This window comes from Phyllostomus discolor, chromosome 2, assembly GCF_004126475.2.
Source record: "Phyllostomus discolor isolate MPI-MPIP mPhyDis1 chromosome 2, mPhyDis1.pri.v3, whole genome shotgun sequence".
NCBI classification, from domain to species: domain Eukaryota; kingdom Metazoa; phylum Chordata; class Mammalia; order Chiroptera; family Phyllostomidae; genus Phyllostomus; species Phyllostomus discolor.
Genome location: NC_040904.2, coordinates 196,125,098 through 196,141,133, shown reverse-complemented (window position 1 = coordinate 196,141,133; position 16,036 = coordinate 196,125,098). Strand labels below are relative to the sequence as shown.

The following is a 16,036-nucleotide window of genomic DNA, read 5'->3' as shown; positions in this document are numbered from 1 at the left end:
AGACTCGGCTTAAACCTTTGCTTCTCTGTTTTGGTTCATTTTATACCTCTTATTACAGTACTTTTTGCAGATTATGCTGTACTGTTGCCAAAACTACTGTTCCAATATACCACAAGTTTATCTCAAGTCAGAAGTCTATATATTTTCACCTAGAAGATCATATGTATGCCATTTGTTATTCATAGTAAATCTAGATAGAAAACACCTATGAAAATATGCTGATTAATACGAACAGTTTCTCTGCTACTATAACAGAGAAATAGTCAAGGACAGAGGTCCTGGGAAGGGGTTGTGGTTTGGGCTATAAACACATTTATAAAAAATTATCAAATGTGGATGATGACAGTTCTTGCTACCAATGTCTGTTTGATGAGCAGTTAGCTCTAGGGAGGCTTTCCTGATACAGCTGATGCTTACTGGGAAATCTCCTTGTAGGCAGCCAATTGATCTGACCACAGAAATATTCATCAAAAGTGATTTTACAACCAGACCTATTATATAATGAAGAATTTGACTAGCCTTTGTTGCCAGTTCCTGGAAGGAGCCTCTAAATCACTGGAATTTCCTGATAGGAGTGTCTTTATTATTCTTGGTGGGCCCTTGGGACTATACCTCAGTTTATACTAATGAGATCACTCAGGATGAAGGAGACCATGCCAGAAAGGCCAACCATGGGATTCAAAGGTTGGGGCTTTGAGCCAGGTAATAGCAGCTTGACCTCAGGGAAGGGCAAAGGGACTGGAGACTGAGTTCAATCACATGGCCAATGACTCAATCAATCACACCTACATACTGAAACCTCAATAAAAACTCTAGACCCTGAAGCTTGGATGAGCTTCCAGATTGGAGTGCACATCAATGTGCCAGGAAGACATGTCCTGAGAACATCAAAGTTTTGTTTAGGACCCACCTAGACCTCACCCTATGTGGCTCTCCCATTTGCCGATTTGGATTTGTATCCCTTTGTTCTGATAAAACTGTAATTTTAAGTATTGCACATTCCTGAGTTATGCAATTTGTTTTAGTGAATTATTGAACATGAAGGGTTAGTGGTTGTGGGAGTCAGCTGACCAAATCATGAGTGGCCTGGGAACCCCTTAGCTTGGGGCTTAGTGTCTGAAGCGAAGATAGTGTTGGGGACGACTGTGCCCTTAATCTGTGAAGTTTACATGAACTCTGGGTAGTTAGCATCAGAATTGCATTGCAAAACCTAAGAGCCACTGGCTAGACATGAAATCCTCTTCTGCCATAGCCTCAAAGCTGGGAGACACAAATTCTTCTAAGACTCACTTTTCAAGGCCCAGAGCCAAATCCCTGTAGAGTTCCCCTGTTTATCAGAATCTGCAGATGTTAATACAAACTGGTTTAGTGTTAACACTACTGCTTTCTGAACAGCCAGGTGAGGGTGGGAATAGGGAATGGGGCTGAGGATGTGAACTGACAATGGGGACTGGGTGACCCCATTGGAGGACCCAGACTTAGTGACCAACTTCTCTTCCATATACACTCATACACTCACCTCCCATACACTCACCAATACACTCACCTCCCCTTGAAAAAGGCCACATAGAAGATGGGTGAGTAGGCATTGACAAACTTTAGCAAGAAAGCTTTCAGTATCAGGCGTTCTTCAAAAGTCTGTTCTGTTTTGGGAACCTCTGAAAGAGAAGAGTAAAGCTGATGAGACTGATAGATTTCTCACCTCTCTGAGTACTGACCCTGTGACTTGAGCCATTGTCTCTTCTACTGAGTAGAAACCAAGAGATTCAGCTCTCTGGCATGTTAGAATTGAGTTCATCTAGGAGGTCCCAAGTGGTTTGCCAGTATGCAATATGAGGCTAAAAAAAGGCCCAGGGTACATAAGATTATCACCTTTCTCCTTCCACTTCCCTCTTTTTATCCAGTCAAGCAATGGGTTCATACTGTGCTCCTCGAAGAGGGGTCTGGGCAAGCAGAACTTCCTCCTACCATCTTGACTCACCAAGGGAATTCAGCTTTTACCTGTATAATTAAAATTTTACTTGAACAAAAGCCCTTGATTTTTTTTAAAAAAAGGCTTATTCAACATTGAACTAGAGTAAATAGGTAGCAAAGATTTATTTTGAGCAAATGGCATTGTTTCTCTTTTCCTCCACTTTCATTTTTAGCAAGAAAGCCCTCAGCTGTATGTCCTCTGGATAGGCTGAGACATCCTGAGTTCACTCACTCAAATGATGAAGGATACTCAGATAAAATAATCAGAAGACATTTGAGAACACAGTCTCAAACTCAGGGGTCATAGTGCCAGTGTGTTCTATCAGAGCCGAGCAGAGAAGACAGCTGATGCTCCCGGAGGACCTGAGGCACACTCAGCAGAAACCTCCTCAGTGCCTTCTGAAGACTCAAGACCCATGGGAAGCTCCAGTGGGCAGCTGTGCAGGGTGCTTAGTGGGGTCTCCACAGACCATGACACACAGCTTGGCAAAGAAAAGAGATTACAGAGCCACACTTCAAGGGCAACAGGAAAGTGTTAACCCTGTGTAATGTGCACTGATGAGTTTAGCCTGAAAGTGTGCTGAGCACAGGACCCAAGTGCCAGGACCATGTGGCCAAGGGAGTTCTGTGTCCATATGAGACCAGAGTATGGATCTGTCTGACTTATCGGCCCACCTGACTCATGCATGGCTTTTATAGGAATCATACAAAAAATTATAAAAGTGGACACAAGGCCCTGTTCTGCACTGAAGTGCCCTTCTCTCACCCATCTCCTCATGTACAAATCCTTCCCATTTTAACACCCAGATCAAATGTTACACATAATCCCCTTCCCAAAGCCTTCCAGATGCCTTCAGCTGGCAGCAATCATCCTTCCTTTTCTTCTATAGTATTTTACATTTCTCTGTATTAATTACGTGCATCTATGCCCTATGAAACGTCACAGTTAATAGTAGCTTTCTTGATTGTCTGTGTCTTAGTTTGGATTAGCCTCTAAGTCAAGGATTTGAGAGTAAATAGTTTATTTGGAAGATGCCCCAGGAAGCTTGGTGAGGGTGTAGGGTATTGAGAAAGTGAAGGGAAGGAAGGCAATATGGACGTGTCCATGAGCAGGTTAATGCCACAGACAGCTGGGACTCAGTTCCACTAGGGGCCTTCTAGGAGACTGTGTGAAGCACCAATTAAGAATCATTATACCGAGGGGTGAGCAGGCAGGAGTGAGTCCTTCACCGGTTGAAGGTTACTGCTAGACTTGACTCCCAGGCACTTCCAGCTTGTCCTGTGTGTATACTGAGCTTAGCCCCACAACCAGAGAACCCCCGGAGACAGACATGCTGCAGTGACCTCCAGGGGGCCAAGGGGATGTGCGTGCTGCACCACCAGGGGCTCTGCTGTAAGCTGCACTACAGCATGCATTGCACATGGGTGCGTGCATTTGCTACCTCAGTTCATCCCCCCCCATGTGAGGGAGGTATTATGTCTCACTTTCTTGGATGAAGGGAACTGAGGCCAAGAGAGGTTAAAGCCTTGCTCAAGATCATACAGCTGGTAAGTGACAGAGTTGAGATTTGAACCCAGATCTGCCTGTCCCCAAAGACAGTTTTTACTACCTTACACTTCGAAATCAGGATCTTTGATTGACTGGTGTTTACATCACACATTCTCTTTCACCTCCCTAACCTTCACCCACAGCCTGGCATGATGCACCTAAAAAATATTTATCACTGTTCAGTTTACATTCATTGAACACCAGCTGTGTGCCAGGCACCATGCCAGGATGAATGAAAACTTTATCACTTCCTTCAAAGAGTTGCATTTAGCAAGGTCTCTGTTGAAAGCCTTTTGCAAACTGCCAATTCCCTTCCATATTTACTCTGTGAGTGACAAGGTATCATCTCCCCTCTCATCATAGCAGGGGACCCTTGGGAAAAGAATGCTGCATTTCCACATCTGCTTTTCCACACAGCACAGTGAGCCCCTCACTTATTTTGCAATCCTAAAACACCATCTTGCATATTAGAAGGTGATACCCAACAGCAGTGGTCCAAGCATGAGCCTCTGCTAAGGAGACTGTCACAGGCAGATATAAGCCCCTGAAGACCCATGGCCCAGGAGGGGACTCAGGAATGAGAAATTTTGGAGATCCCATAGTGCTACCATGAGTCAATTTCTCCCTAAGGCTGAAAGGGCCTAGGGAAATGAGAGTTCTTACCTGTCTTTGTCCCCCTGAGCCCTGAGAAACATGACGTCACTCCTGTAAACCCAGCAACACTGAAAACCAGTGTACTCTCCAAATTTGCCTTCATCCTGATGCCCATTTCAGTTCATTTATATGGGAGAACAGTCCTGGAGGCCCTGGCAGGCCATGCTGAGCCTACAGAGCGCCCCATCACCCTATCTCTGGCTCAGCTAGGAGGTAAGGGGAGAGATTATTTGCTTGTTTTGTATGGCTACGGAGATGGCTATAGGTACAGATGTTAGCATCAGACATATTTGAGTTTAAATGCAGACTGTAATTAGAGGAGTGAAGTTATGTCAAAAGGAAATCCTGTCTCACAAGGTTGCCCTGAAGATACAATGGGAATGCTTGGCATAGGGTAGACCACACTAAATGACAAATCATTGTTATTGTCATCATCATCATCATTATCATCATCATCATCTAGGTCCAACAGCCTTGCTTTCAACAGCACAGTTGGGCCATCTGTGGCCAGGGGTTAATCCATATGCCCAGCCCCTTGAGAATCTGGACATCATCTCCATGTTGACTTCTAATCACCTTCTACCAATCAATGTTGATTGAGCATGGAAATGGTAAACACACAGCTTGGAAAGATGAATCAACATGGCCCCTGTTCCCACCACTGCTTAAGAACCATAGCCCAAGCCTCCTAAGGTCCTCCAGGCAGATTTGAAAATTGTATGGCCTGCCAGGGGATCTGGAGACACTGTCATAATCCTACAGGAGAGGAAGTTGGACAAGTCTACCTTGATAGCCCTCAGCTGATAGACAGCCCTGTGGTTCTCTCTTTTCTGCCACGCCTGGATGGACACAAGCATAGCTTCATGAGATAAAAGTCCCAGCCAACCCTGCACTGACTCGCCCAGTAAGCATTTGGATGAAGATCTATTGACAGTTAACACTGACACTTCTGTTAGTTCTTTAGTTTATGTACATTAGCAAAGCCCCTCTGATCTTTAACCTCTCAGGTCTTTGAACCCCCTGCTACAAATCCTGCTCAAAAAAAGAGGTCAGCACCTCCCTGTTGATGGATGCTTATCAGGTCCTCCTTGGGCTTAAGACTCATGTCCACACCTTCATCCTGATTCTTATTCTCCCTGACTAAAGGCTCAGGCCCAGGAGGAAATGCCTGCCATCAATTTCTAAGGTCACTGTTAGTTTTAAGATCTTGTAACTCTGAACCTTCACGTGTCTGTGAACCCTATCACTTTCCCCACCCTGTCCCACCCCACCCCCACCACGGACAGTTTGGATGGCTTTTTTACAATGAGCACGGTCACAGCAGTTGACAGATGTACTCTATTGTGCACACTTGCCAAATGAATGAATGAATGAATGACAGGGAAAAAACATTTGAAACAGTGAAAAATTTTTGTCATTTACTAAAAATTCCCAGTCACATTCTAAAGAGGGCAAATCCTAGGAAGGGACCTTTGTCTGGTGAGCAGGGTGATGCATAGGAAGACAAAAAGGAGGGGCAGTCAAAGAAAGTTACCTTTCCCTACATGAGATACCAGGTGTGGGTGTTGGAGTTAGATGTAGGACCCAGAAAAGCCTAGAGCCAGTGCAATGGGAGTGGGAAGGATAGAGAGGAAGATGAGGGGACTGCCACCAAAAAAGAAATGTAAGTGACAGACTCAGGGATGGGGGTTTTGGGGATGCCCAATGGAAATTTTCATTAACTTCTACTGTGTGATTTGTAGTATAATCCCTTCACTTGCCTCTTTATAGAATCTCCAGTAAAGATTCATTAAAACCTGCTTTCCTTACCAGTACTTGAAGAATTCTGGATTTGTTTTGGGGCGAGTGATGTGCCCATGGGCTGTCCTGCTTCAAGATTGGCACCCACCAAGGCATGAACAGATATGGCCCATCATGCCCTGTTGTAGCTCAGTTAAAAAGGAGAATTTGAGAAGAGAGAGAAAAGAGATACAGACGGAGGACAGAAACAGAGATAGAAGGTAAAGGAGGAAAATAAGGAGTAGGGGAGAAGGGGAAGGAAGGAAGGATGGAAGGAAGGAAGGAAGGAAGGAAGGAAGGAAGGAAGGAAGGAAGGAAGGAAGAAGGAAGGAACTTTTCAATTGAAATTTGAGTCTCTGCCCAGTGTTCCTGTGGCAACAAATTTAATAGTAACTTAACTGCATCTCCTCTCCAATCTTGTTCTGCACTTTTAAGTATTTTGTGGATAAGAAAATTAAAACCAATGTCACCCCCAAATAAGGAATCATGTCTGAGGAGCTGAAAACTTGGAAAACTTATAAATGTAGCTATAGGGGGATTAAGGAAGGGTCTGGAGAGACACATGGCTTTGATTTTCTTTTCTAATCTCCTTTGAAATCTTTGCACTCCAATCTCCCAATCCTACAGGAATTTCCTCCAAGGTTTCTGGAAAGAGAATCCGGTTCTTTCAAAGCTCTTTGCTCTAACTGGAAATGAATGGCTCCCTTCCTCCAAACTGATAAATCATGGGCCAAGTTATTATTTATTAGTTTTATTTTTAAAACAGCCTTTGCCTCTGCTTTTAGGGCCATGAGCCACCATAAATAATGGGCATTTCCAATAAACAATCTAAATCCACTTGATAGGCCACTAAATCAGCTGGGTGCTCCTACCTCAAAGAAACTCTGTAGCCATGTCATATGCTTTTCTGGGAAAGGAGGCCCTCGGGGAGCACCACAAGGGAGGGAGAGAATTGGCGGGTTGTGGGGAAAGTCAAAGCCCTGGAGCTCCACTTGGATTTTGGGATCTTTCAGTAGCCAACGTAAGGAACCTCGCCTGCCTATGACAGAGATTACATGACTAAAGGAATGGAACAGGTTTTCACAGAGTCCTCTTGGGGTAGGATGATGTCTTCAGGGTGGGGAGGGTGATCTGTATGCAGGCTACTGAGCAGGATTCCCTCACAAGACCCAAACCTCAAAAGTGGTCTGAATCTGATCCCCCCAGAAAGTGGCTGACACTTGTGCTTCGTGAGACTCTAAATACAGTGCCTTTAGATTGCAACGGCTACAGGGTTGTAAAGACAGTCAGCATGCAGAGAGTGTGAGTAGGCAGAGGGCAGCCCTTCTCCATCCTTCACAGGCTCCTGATATCCCACGGCCCCCAGAAAGCCACCCCAGGTTGATGACAGGCCATCTGAGGGCTTCTGCTCCGTAGAGACAGATTCCCGTCAGAGGGCAGACTCTGCCTAGGACCAGAAAGGACAATCAGATAGAATTCCTGTGCAGAGCCACTACCTACCCCCGTTTCTTTTAAGTGTGAAACCTCTGGGGCTCCGTGTCATGAAAAAATATGACGACAAGTGACCCAGCTGTAAACTGCCTTGGAAAATAATTAGTATGAAAGCCTGAGTTAGTCCCAGAGGCCAACTATGAACTGAAAGTCTCCAGAGCGCCATTCTAATCCCATGGAAGCAGAATGGCCAGCAAGGGGATGCTGGCTGCAGAATCTGAGTTTTGGAAAGCAGGTCCTCCTAACTGATGTCCCCAACAACCCAGCCAGTGGATCTGTAATGATGGCAACAAGACAAAATGAGAAGATGTCCAAGTGCATATTTTAAGTAGTTCAAGCCCTGGCGCTACTCTAGGCAGGAGGGCCTGAACCTGTGTGGCTGAGTCAGAAAACAGAGGCATCAGCTCCTTACCCTGCCTCTCCCCCAGGGCAGATCAAGCTTTTGCACACAGCAACGTTTTTCAGACAGCCCAACCATCTGGCCTTCCCTCCATTTGTGGGTGTGTGAGGGGGGAGGGGTGTGTGTCTCAGCCTCCTGTGTGATGTTGTTGCCTTGTTTGTGCCATGGGGAGGGAATCACCCTAGGAGAAGCCAGCCAGCTGGGTAATTAGGCAGTCAATGCATTGCCTAAGGGAGCTGAAAGCCCCAGAACTGGAGATTAAGATGCGTGTTCCTAAAATCCTCCTGTAGCCCAAGGGAGTTGTTTTTAGCACAAGGGATCCCTCCCTTAGAGTCATGAAGATGGCTCTCAGATAAAGGGATACGAGACCTACTGTGCTGTCTAGCAGCCTAGCCCAAGGTAATGGTACCCCATTTTAAGGATGGCATATCATTTTAAGGAAAAAGGATACTAAATAGAAAGAAAGCGCTGGGAGAGGAAGAGGGTAAGGGATAGGGAGAAAGGGGAAGATAGGGAGAAGGAGGGAGGGAGGAGAAAAGGAGGGAGGGAGCAGTGGGGGGGAGGACAGAGAGAGAGAGAGTTCTGTTATGGGCCCGTCATGAAAACCCCATATCCACTGCCCACTGTGTGCCAGGCACTGTACAGGCACTTTACAAAGATTCCCCATTTGATTGTCACAAGTGCCCTATGGGGATTTCCTCCCCATGGCAATTACAGGAGCAGGGAGAGGAAGGTGCCTAGTTCATGACCCCAGACACTTGCAGGACACTAGCTGGTCACCTCATGAACACATACACTGGTCTGGAGACCAAGCCCTCAGTGAGTAGGGACTGAGTAAGGATGGATCTTCAATCCATCCCTCATGTCTTCCCAGGGAAAGGCAACCCAGAGGAAATGTTTTCACCTTTTTTTCCATCATTATCTTTTTTTATTCAACAAATATTTATCAAGTCACTATTAAATGCCAGGCATTGAGCACTGGAGATACAGTGATGAGCCAAACCAATAAGCTCCTGCCATGAGGAGCTTAGAGTCCTTATAAGAGAGAGGTAGACCATTTCAGAGGGCAGTGAGCCTTAAGGGAACATGCAAGGAGATGAGAAGGAGAGGAAAAAGATGACAGGAAGACTGCTTTAGTCAGAGTGGTCAGGTGAGGCCTCTGAGGAGGTGACCTCTCAGCATGGAGGAGCTGGGGAGGTCTCAGAAGGTGGCAGCAGCAAGGGCAAAGGCCTGGGGTCAGGAGACACCTAAGGATATGCAAGGACTAGATAGGTCTAAGTGCATGGAGCATTCTGAGCAAGGAGACAGTATCAGGTAGTAGAACTGGGAGGGACTGAGAAGCAGGGCCTGGTTAATGCGGCTCTGCCGGCCACGGGAAGGACTTCAAATACATTCGAAGCACAATGGGAAGTCACCTCAGGGTTTTCTGCGGGGGAGAGGTATAGCGATATTAAATTTTAACAAACTATAGAAATGATCCCTGAAAGTATTGTCTTTGATATTAAATTTTAAAAGGATCACACACAAAAAGTGAACTTCACCTGGCTGGCGTAGCTCAGTGGATTGAGTGCGGGCTGGGAACCAAAGTGTCCCAGGTTCGATTCCTAGCCAGGGTACATTCCTGGGTTGCAGGCCATAACCCCCAGCAACCGCATATTGATGTTTCTCTCTCTCTCTCTCTCTCTCTATCTCCCTCCCTTCCCTCCCTAAAAATAAATAAATAAAATCTAAAAAAAAAATGAACTTCATATGTATGGTAGATGAGGGGGGAGGGGACAGAAAGGAAAGCAGAGAAACAACTAGAGGGTACAGTTGTCCAGGTAGGAAATGACCAATATCAAAATGAACTGGTGCAAAGTGGTCAGATCTGGGATATGTTTGAAGGTGGAGTAGTCAATATTTAACAGAATGGATTCTAGGGGTGAAGAGAGAGAGAGACAGACAGACAGACAATGACAGAGAGACAGAGATCCAGGATGACACTTGGGTTTTCATAGGAATTTTTGAGTGGTTGGTGGTGCCATTTTCTGAGATGGGAAGAATGATGAAAAGTAACAGGTTTGAAAGAAAAATTAAGAGCTCAACGTTGGGCATATTGAGTCCTTGGACTTCTGTGCTTCTGTCCTTTCCTGAGTCATGACCCGAGGGTAGAGCACTGTATGATTGAGGATCATTCCTCCAAGTACCTGGCCAGTTCTGAGGAATCAGAACCTCAAGCAAGCCACAGCCCCAGTGTAGAGGTTGGACTAGTGATTTCCTAAGTCCTTCCTGCTTCTGGTCTCCTGTGTTCTTTAGTGCAATCAACGAGGCTGGGACAGAATAGAGGAAGACCCTGGGATGGAAGCCAGAAGGCCTTTCTGTCCCTGTGTCCCAAGGCAAGTGACTTACTTTGCTGAGCCTCCCCATCCTAATTCCTAAAACGTCGCCTTCATTAAACATCTGCGGTGAAGATGGAGTGAAAGGAAGTATGGGGAGCACCATGCACAGTGTAAAGTCTCAGACATTCGCTTTTATCATTAGAGTGTGGCAAGGCACGCTATTAGACATTCATTTGTACACCATTTCCTGTCTTCAGTGAGAGAGGTGCTAGCAAGTTTCCTAAAAATTCCTGACAGAGCCCTCCTAGAAGGTCAGGGCTGAGCACTCCGGCATCACCTGGGGTGGTGAGGGTCACTTCCCTCAGAGAGAAGCGAAATGGTGTGTCATGAGATCTGTGTTTTGAAAGTTTAAGAAGATAAGCTCTACGCTCCTAGGGTGACTTTCCAGGGACAGAAGGGAGTTCTTGGTTCTAAGTCTATGTGATGGGTGACACCCGGAGATGGGAGAAGAGGTATTGATGTGCCTTGAAAGTAGGGACCCTCAACTGAGCTTGCTCTGAAGGAGAGGATCATCCCTTCCTGAAGAGCCCAGGAACTGCCATATGGAGGAACCAACTCAGCAGTGGTCCAGCCTCTTCAGTCAGATGGGACAGAGCCAGCATCCAAGAGCAATGCTGCATAGCAACGAGATCCAAAGGAGCGAAGGGCTGGTCATACTCCAGGCATGTCCCTGTTTAAGTATGGGTATTGGGCTGACCCCCTCTGTTTGTCCGGATTCCAACAAGAAACAGGATTCACCTTAGATGGTTCTAAGAATGTGATTCTAATGAAGATACTACTTATAAGTAATGAAGGGACAAGAAGAAATGGTGTTAGTGGAGCCCAAGATGGACCATGACAGAGGACCCATCCTGCAGAAGCTGTTATAAAAGAATGCAGTTTTGCCAGAGATGAGGAAGAAGTAGGGAAGGAATAACCCCAGTTCACTCTCCTTTGGCCCTCTAAGTCCACTGCTTTCTACTGGCTGAACACCCCACCCCGCCCCAAGTCAGAGTGCAGAAGCCAGATGACGTAATCAGCTGGACCTCGTGGGGCTCAGAACACGGTAGAGAAGGTGGATAAGGGGTCTGGAGAGGAAACATAGCAAACAGAGAATGACCCCTGCTCTACCTTCTTATGATTTAAGTCTCTGAGTTCTTAGAAAACTCAAAGAAAAGGAGAGGAATATATTGGACTTTCTGCTCATAAGAAAGATGGGTGTGTCAGTGATTAACTAGAAAAATGAAAGAGATCCGTTCATAGTTATAGCTTATGTAGTTATAGTTATAGCTCTAGTTTGGGAAGGAATTCTTGCAAGTTATATTAAGTAGCAGGGTTACCAGTTACACATAAGTAGCAGTGTTACTAATAATAGTTTCACATAACTGGAATAAATTGTTCCACGAACGTGGGCTAAAACCATGATCCCAGTCATTTTTATTAGTAGCTGCAGCAGCCTCCCACCATCCCCCCTCCTTCCCAGACAACATTTACAATGCTTTAAGTCAACATCACTGAGCAGAAGCCACTCTCACTACATCCTTCCCTGGCCTCTCAGAGGGGCAGGCCGGAGGCTCCTTCTCCCCAGTTGCCCGGGGCCACACAGGGAGTCAGGAGCTGGTGGCAGAGCAGGAATCCAAGCCAGCGGACCTGACTCTCAAGCCAGATTTCAAAGTACCAGCACTCTGGTCTCCCCCACACCCCCAGGAAGCCATAGTTCCCAGGCTGGCCCAGAGGCAAGCACACATATCCACATGTATGTTTGGGGAAACGTATCCTTGCTCTGGAAGTACATTCCGTGCAGGCTCCGTGAAGCTGACTCCCTCGGTCCCAGTGCTCTGAGCCCCCAAAGCCACCATTTTACCCTGCACTGGAAAAACACATGGTTGTCCACATGTGGTGGCAATTACATCCATCCATACATACCCCAGATTTTCTTCTTTAAAGAATTTTTAACGTCCCAGCAGCCTTTGGTACCGAGTTTTCCCTCCTCTATCCTTTCTTTCCTCTTTTCCCTCCTTAGTAGTAATACATTGCCTTATGCTGAGGCTAACTTAGAACTGGGTGCAAACTTTTGACTCAGAACTCCCTGGTGGCATTTCTATAGTTTTTTACTTTAATAAAGCATGTGAGACCCTGTGAATCTACAGAGCACTCCTCTTGCATGGAGGCCTGGGAAACAAGTGACTGAACTCAGAGCTGGCTCCGACTGAGTCTCCTCCCTGCTTATCCCCAGAGACCCCCACTACCTGACATTCACATGGGTGGGTTTATTGCACTTTAAATTTTCTAGAGCCTCTGGTGTGTTTTCCTTTGCATTCCCAACCCATTTAGAATTTCCTGAGGAACAAGGACACTCTAAAGGCATAGTAGGTCATGGTCTGAGCAAGGACACCAAGGTCAGACTCACCACATGATCTCGGGCCTGTTATTTACCTCTCTGTGCTTCAGTCTTCTCGTCTTTAAAATGGGGGTGTTACAACTGCCTACATTATTGAGGCTGTTTTGAAGATTAAAAATGCTGACACACATAAAGTGCTTAGAACAGTGCTTGGCACAGGGTGTGTGTGTGTGTGCGTATGTGATGTACACACACACGCACTCATGTACACCACCATTAACCATGGGCCTTGGGCAAGTTTCTAAACCTCTTCAGGCTTCCCAAGAGTAGAAAGCAAGATGACTGATCTCCAGCACTACGGTGAAAATTATGTGGGACAATGTATGTACGACGTCCACCGCTGGAAGGAGTATAGCAGGTACTCAATAAAAACCAGGTGTGTCTCCCCACCCCCTCCTTTTGTTCACTTCCCTGTCCCCACTTCAGTAGCATCTGGGACAGCAACACAAAGGAGTAAGATATCAGCAATATTTAAAGGACTCACAAACACAGACATTTCGTAAGAATGGAAGACTTCGATTTAACACAATTACCATTTGTTAAGTACCTAAAATAAGCCCAATCCTGTACCTAGAAGAGGTTCAACAGAGAGTGTATGATGAGTTGCACAGCTCCACACACAACTCAGCACTTTGCACACAGTTTTGAAAGGGTGGGGAAGAGGAGGCTGTGGTGGGGGAGATGGAGTTAGAGGATGGTGCTAAAAAACAAGCTGATGGTATCTTGATTATTCAGCCTAGAAGCCTGGTGTCAGCCCTGCCTCCTCCACTTTGCCCCTGGCTAGAACAATTTCCCACAGCCAGAATACCAATAAAGCCCCTTCCCAGGCCAAACCTGACCCGGGCCTGTGTCGGTCATGAAAAGACCCTATGGTTTTCAGGAGCACTAGACATCCTGCTCACCAGTGTGTGGGCTCAGAAACTCACTCTTTCAAAGGCACAGCATATCCCTGTGTCCTGACTCTAGGAGGCAGCTGCTATGGTCTAAATGTTTTATCCCTCCAAAAGTCATGTGGCCCAATGTGATGGTATCAGGAAGTGGAGCCTCTGGTAGGAGCTTGCCCATGAGGGTGGAGCCCTCATGAAGGAGATTAGTGCCCTTGTAAAAGAGGCTCCAGGAAGAATCCTAGCCCATTCCTCCCTGCAAAAACACAATGAGAAGTCTGTAAGCCAGAGGAGGGCCTCCACCCAACCCTACTGGCACCCTGCTCTCACACTACCAGTCTCCAGAGCTATGAGAAATGAAATTCTGTTGTTTATAATACCACCCTGTGGTATTTTGTTGTAGCAGCCTAAACAGACAGGACAGAAGCACACCTTGAGCTCTTCTGTTTGCTGACTCTTGCTGCCTGGCTTCCCGAGATACCCTGTCCTGTTGGCCTGGGTGCCCATGCTGTTGTTTGTGCCTGACCCTGGGAACAAGATCCCTTCCCTGTAACCCCCACCTTGACCCCTTCAGGAGTGAACGGATCACTGGGAATGAAGACAGTCCTTGTCCTACCCATTCATTGGAATCTGCATAAGCTTTAATTCCTGGTGCTTGCTGAACTGGGCAGCACACTGTGCAGTAAGCCTTGGCCACCTAAGCCCCAAAACTTTGTTCATTTCCTTAGTAACCCATCCCAGCACCACAGGCTTCAGCTTGGTCCCTGTGCCGCCAGTGCTGTGTAGTCCTATGTTATAGCAGGTCTCGTACCCAAGCCTATGAGTATTGTTATTATGGCCACCAGGAAGACAGTTACTGTCTTTATCCACCGCCGCTGAGTCAATCACTTGCAAGGCATTTAACAAATTCTGTCTTTTGTCATAATTGTTTGTGGCAAGAATGAACCTCAGATAAGCCTGACACCACGGTGCATTAAGGGATGCTCCTAGGAAAGCACTTGTCCATCACCCAGCCTTGAGGGAAACACTTGGGAACATGTTGGGGTTGTTTATACCAGCTGTTTGCACCTGGTGAGCAGAGCATGTATTCACAGCCTCCTCATCAATCAGGAGATCTGGGGCAGAGAGCCAGGCGGGTATTAAACCTACCGTGAGAATGGCAAAGGAAGCCCCTTGGCCTGGCAGAATCTTCATTAAATTGGGTGGCATTATCCACAGCTCTATGTCCCTGTGAAGGCCTGAGGGACTCGGAAACCATCCCTTTGCCTACAGGTATGCTAGTCATCCCCTGCTCTGCACAACCATCTCCAGTAGTATGTGTACTCTTTGCCAAAAAAGGAGAATTCAAGTCTTTTAATAGCTCTGTTGCACCTTTTGGTCACTGTTCCATTGTGACAACTTTGCATTTGCCTATTCATCTCAATATTTCCTCAAATCCTTTTGTAAGCAGGCAGAATTGAAATAATAAATACATAAATACTCATTGTGGACTCACTGAGACTTACAGGATGCCTAGCCTATGGACATTTCTTGAAAAGAATGTTTTGAGTGCATGAATAGGAGAGATGATTTCACCCATGAAACTTATGCTAAAATCTGAGGTAGGCACTGTGTGGGAAATAAACAGTAAGACAGAGTAGCTGTTCTCCAGGACTTTGTAGTCTGGTTGCAGCAAGTAGCAGAGACCTTTCCAGTTCACAGAGCATGCACTCACATCTACACATATTCTAGTATCTTCATAATTAGGCTGGCCCTTGCCAGTGTGCTGTGATGGATGGAAGTGATGATGGAAGTAATGGATGACACTTCCAGACTGAAGTGTTTCACAGCCTCTGTATGACTCCCCACCACCACCCCTGCTCTCTCTTTCCCTAACATTGTGTCCATGTGGACTCCATCAGTCTGGGTCCTTGAGTGACTGTGTGAAACAGAGACCCTGGCTTGTCACACTAGACACGTAGTGCAAGCAAGAACAAATAAACAACTCCACATAATGCAACCAAGATCTTCAGATGCATTCATTATGCTAGCACAGCCTCATCTATTCTAATCCTGGAAACACACACAAATACAGGAATGATACTGGGCAGTACAGTCACTTCCAGTGAGCAGGGTAGATAACACTCCTAGCTGACTCCTGCCTTGCTGGTTTATAAGCCACCAAGTCTGGGGGATTGTGTCCCCTCTGCTCTTGCGTTTCCTGTCAGGTCTCTGTGTGGTCAGTGGCCTCCTGTTGTTCAGGTCTCACCTGTAATACTCTCATTTCAACAGACCTTTCCTGACCCCCTGATCCAAAGTGCACAACCCCAACAGTGATCACATTTCCCTGTTTCGTTTGCTCGCCCTCCGTGAGACGTTCTTGTCTACTGTCCCTCTTTCCCTCACCAGTGTTGTCCAAGAAGAGCAGGGATGATGTCTTTCTTGTTTACAGCCATGCTTCCAGAATTGGGCCTGGCACGAAGTAGGCACTTGATCAACATCAGGGATGAATGAACAGATGAATGATCTATGGCCCAGGAGTTCAGAAGTGGGTGGGGAGAAATTCAC

At 46.3% G+C, this 16,036-nt stretch overlaps 1 protein-coding gene across 7 annotated transcripts in view; it reads right to left on the bottom strand.

Annotated features, from left to right (window-relative positions):
• Positions 1-16,036, bottom strand: part of ANO2 (anoctamin 2) — a 318,934-nt gene that overhangs the window by 53,702 nt on the left and 249,196 nt on the right. For all 7 annotated transcript variants that reach the window (XM_036019420.1, XM_036019422.1, XM_036019421.1 and 4 more), the window contains one exon: positions 1,547-1,658. In XM_036019420.1, the coding sequence (XP_035875313.1) occupies positions 1,547-1,658 (112 nt within the window). The remainder of the gene's footprint in view (positions 1-1,546; positions 1,659-16,036) is intronic.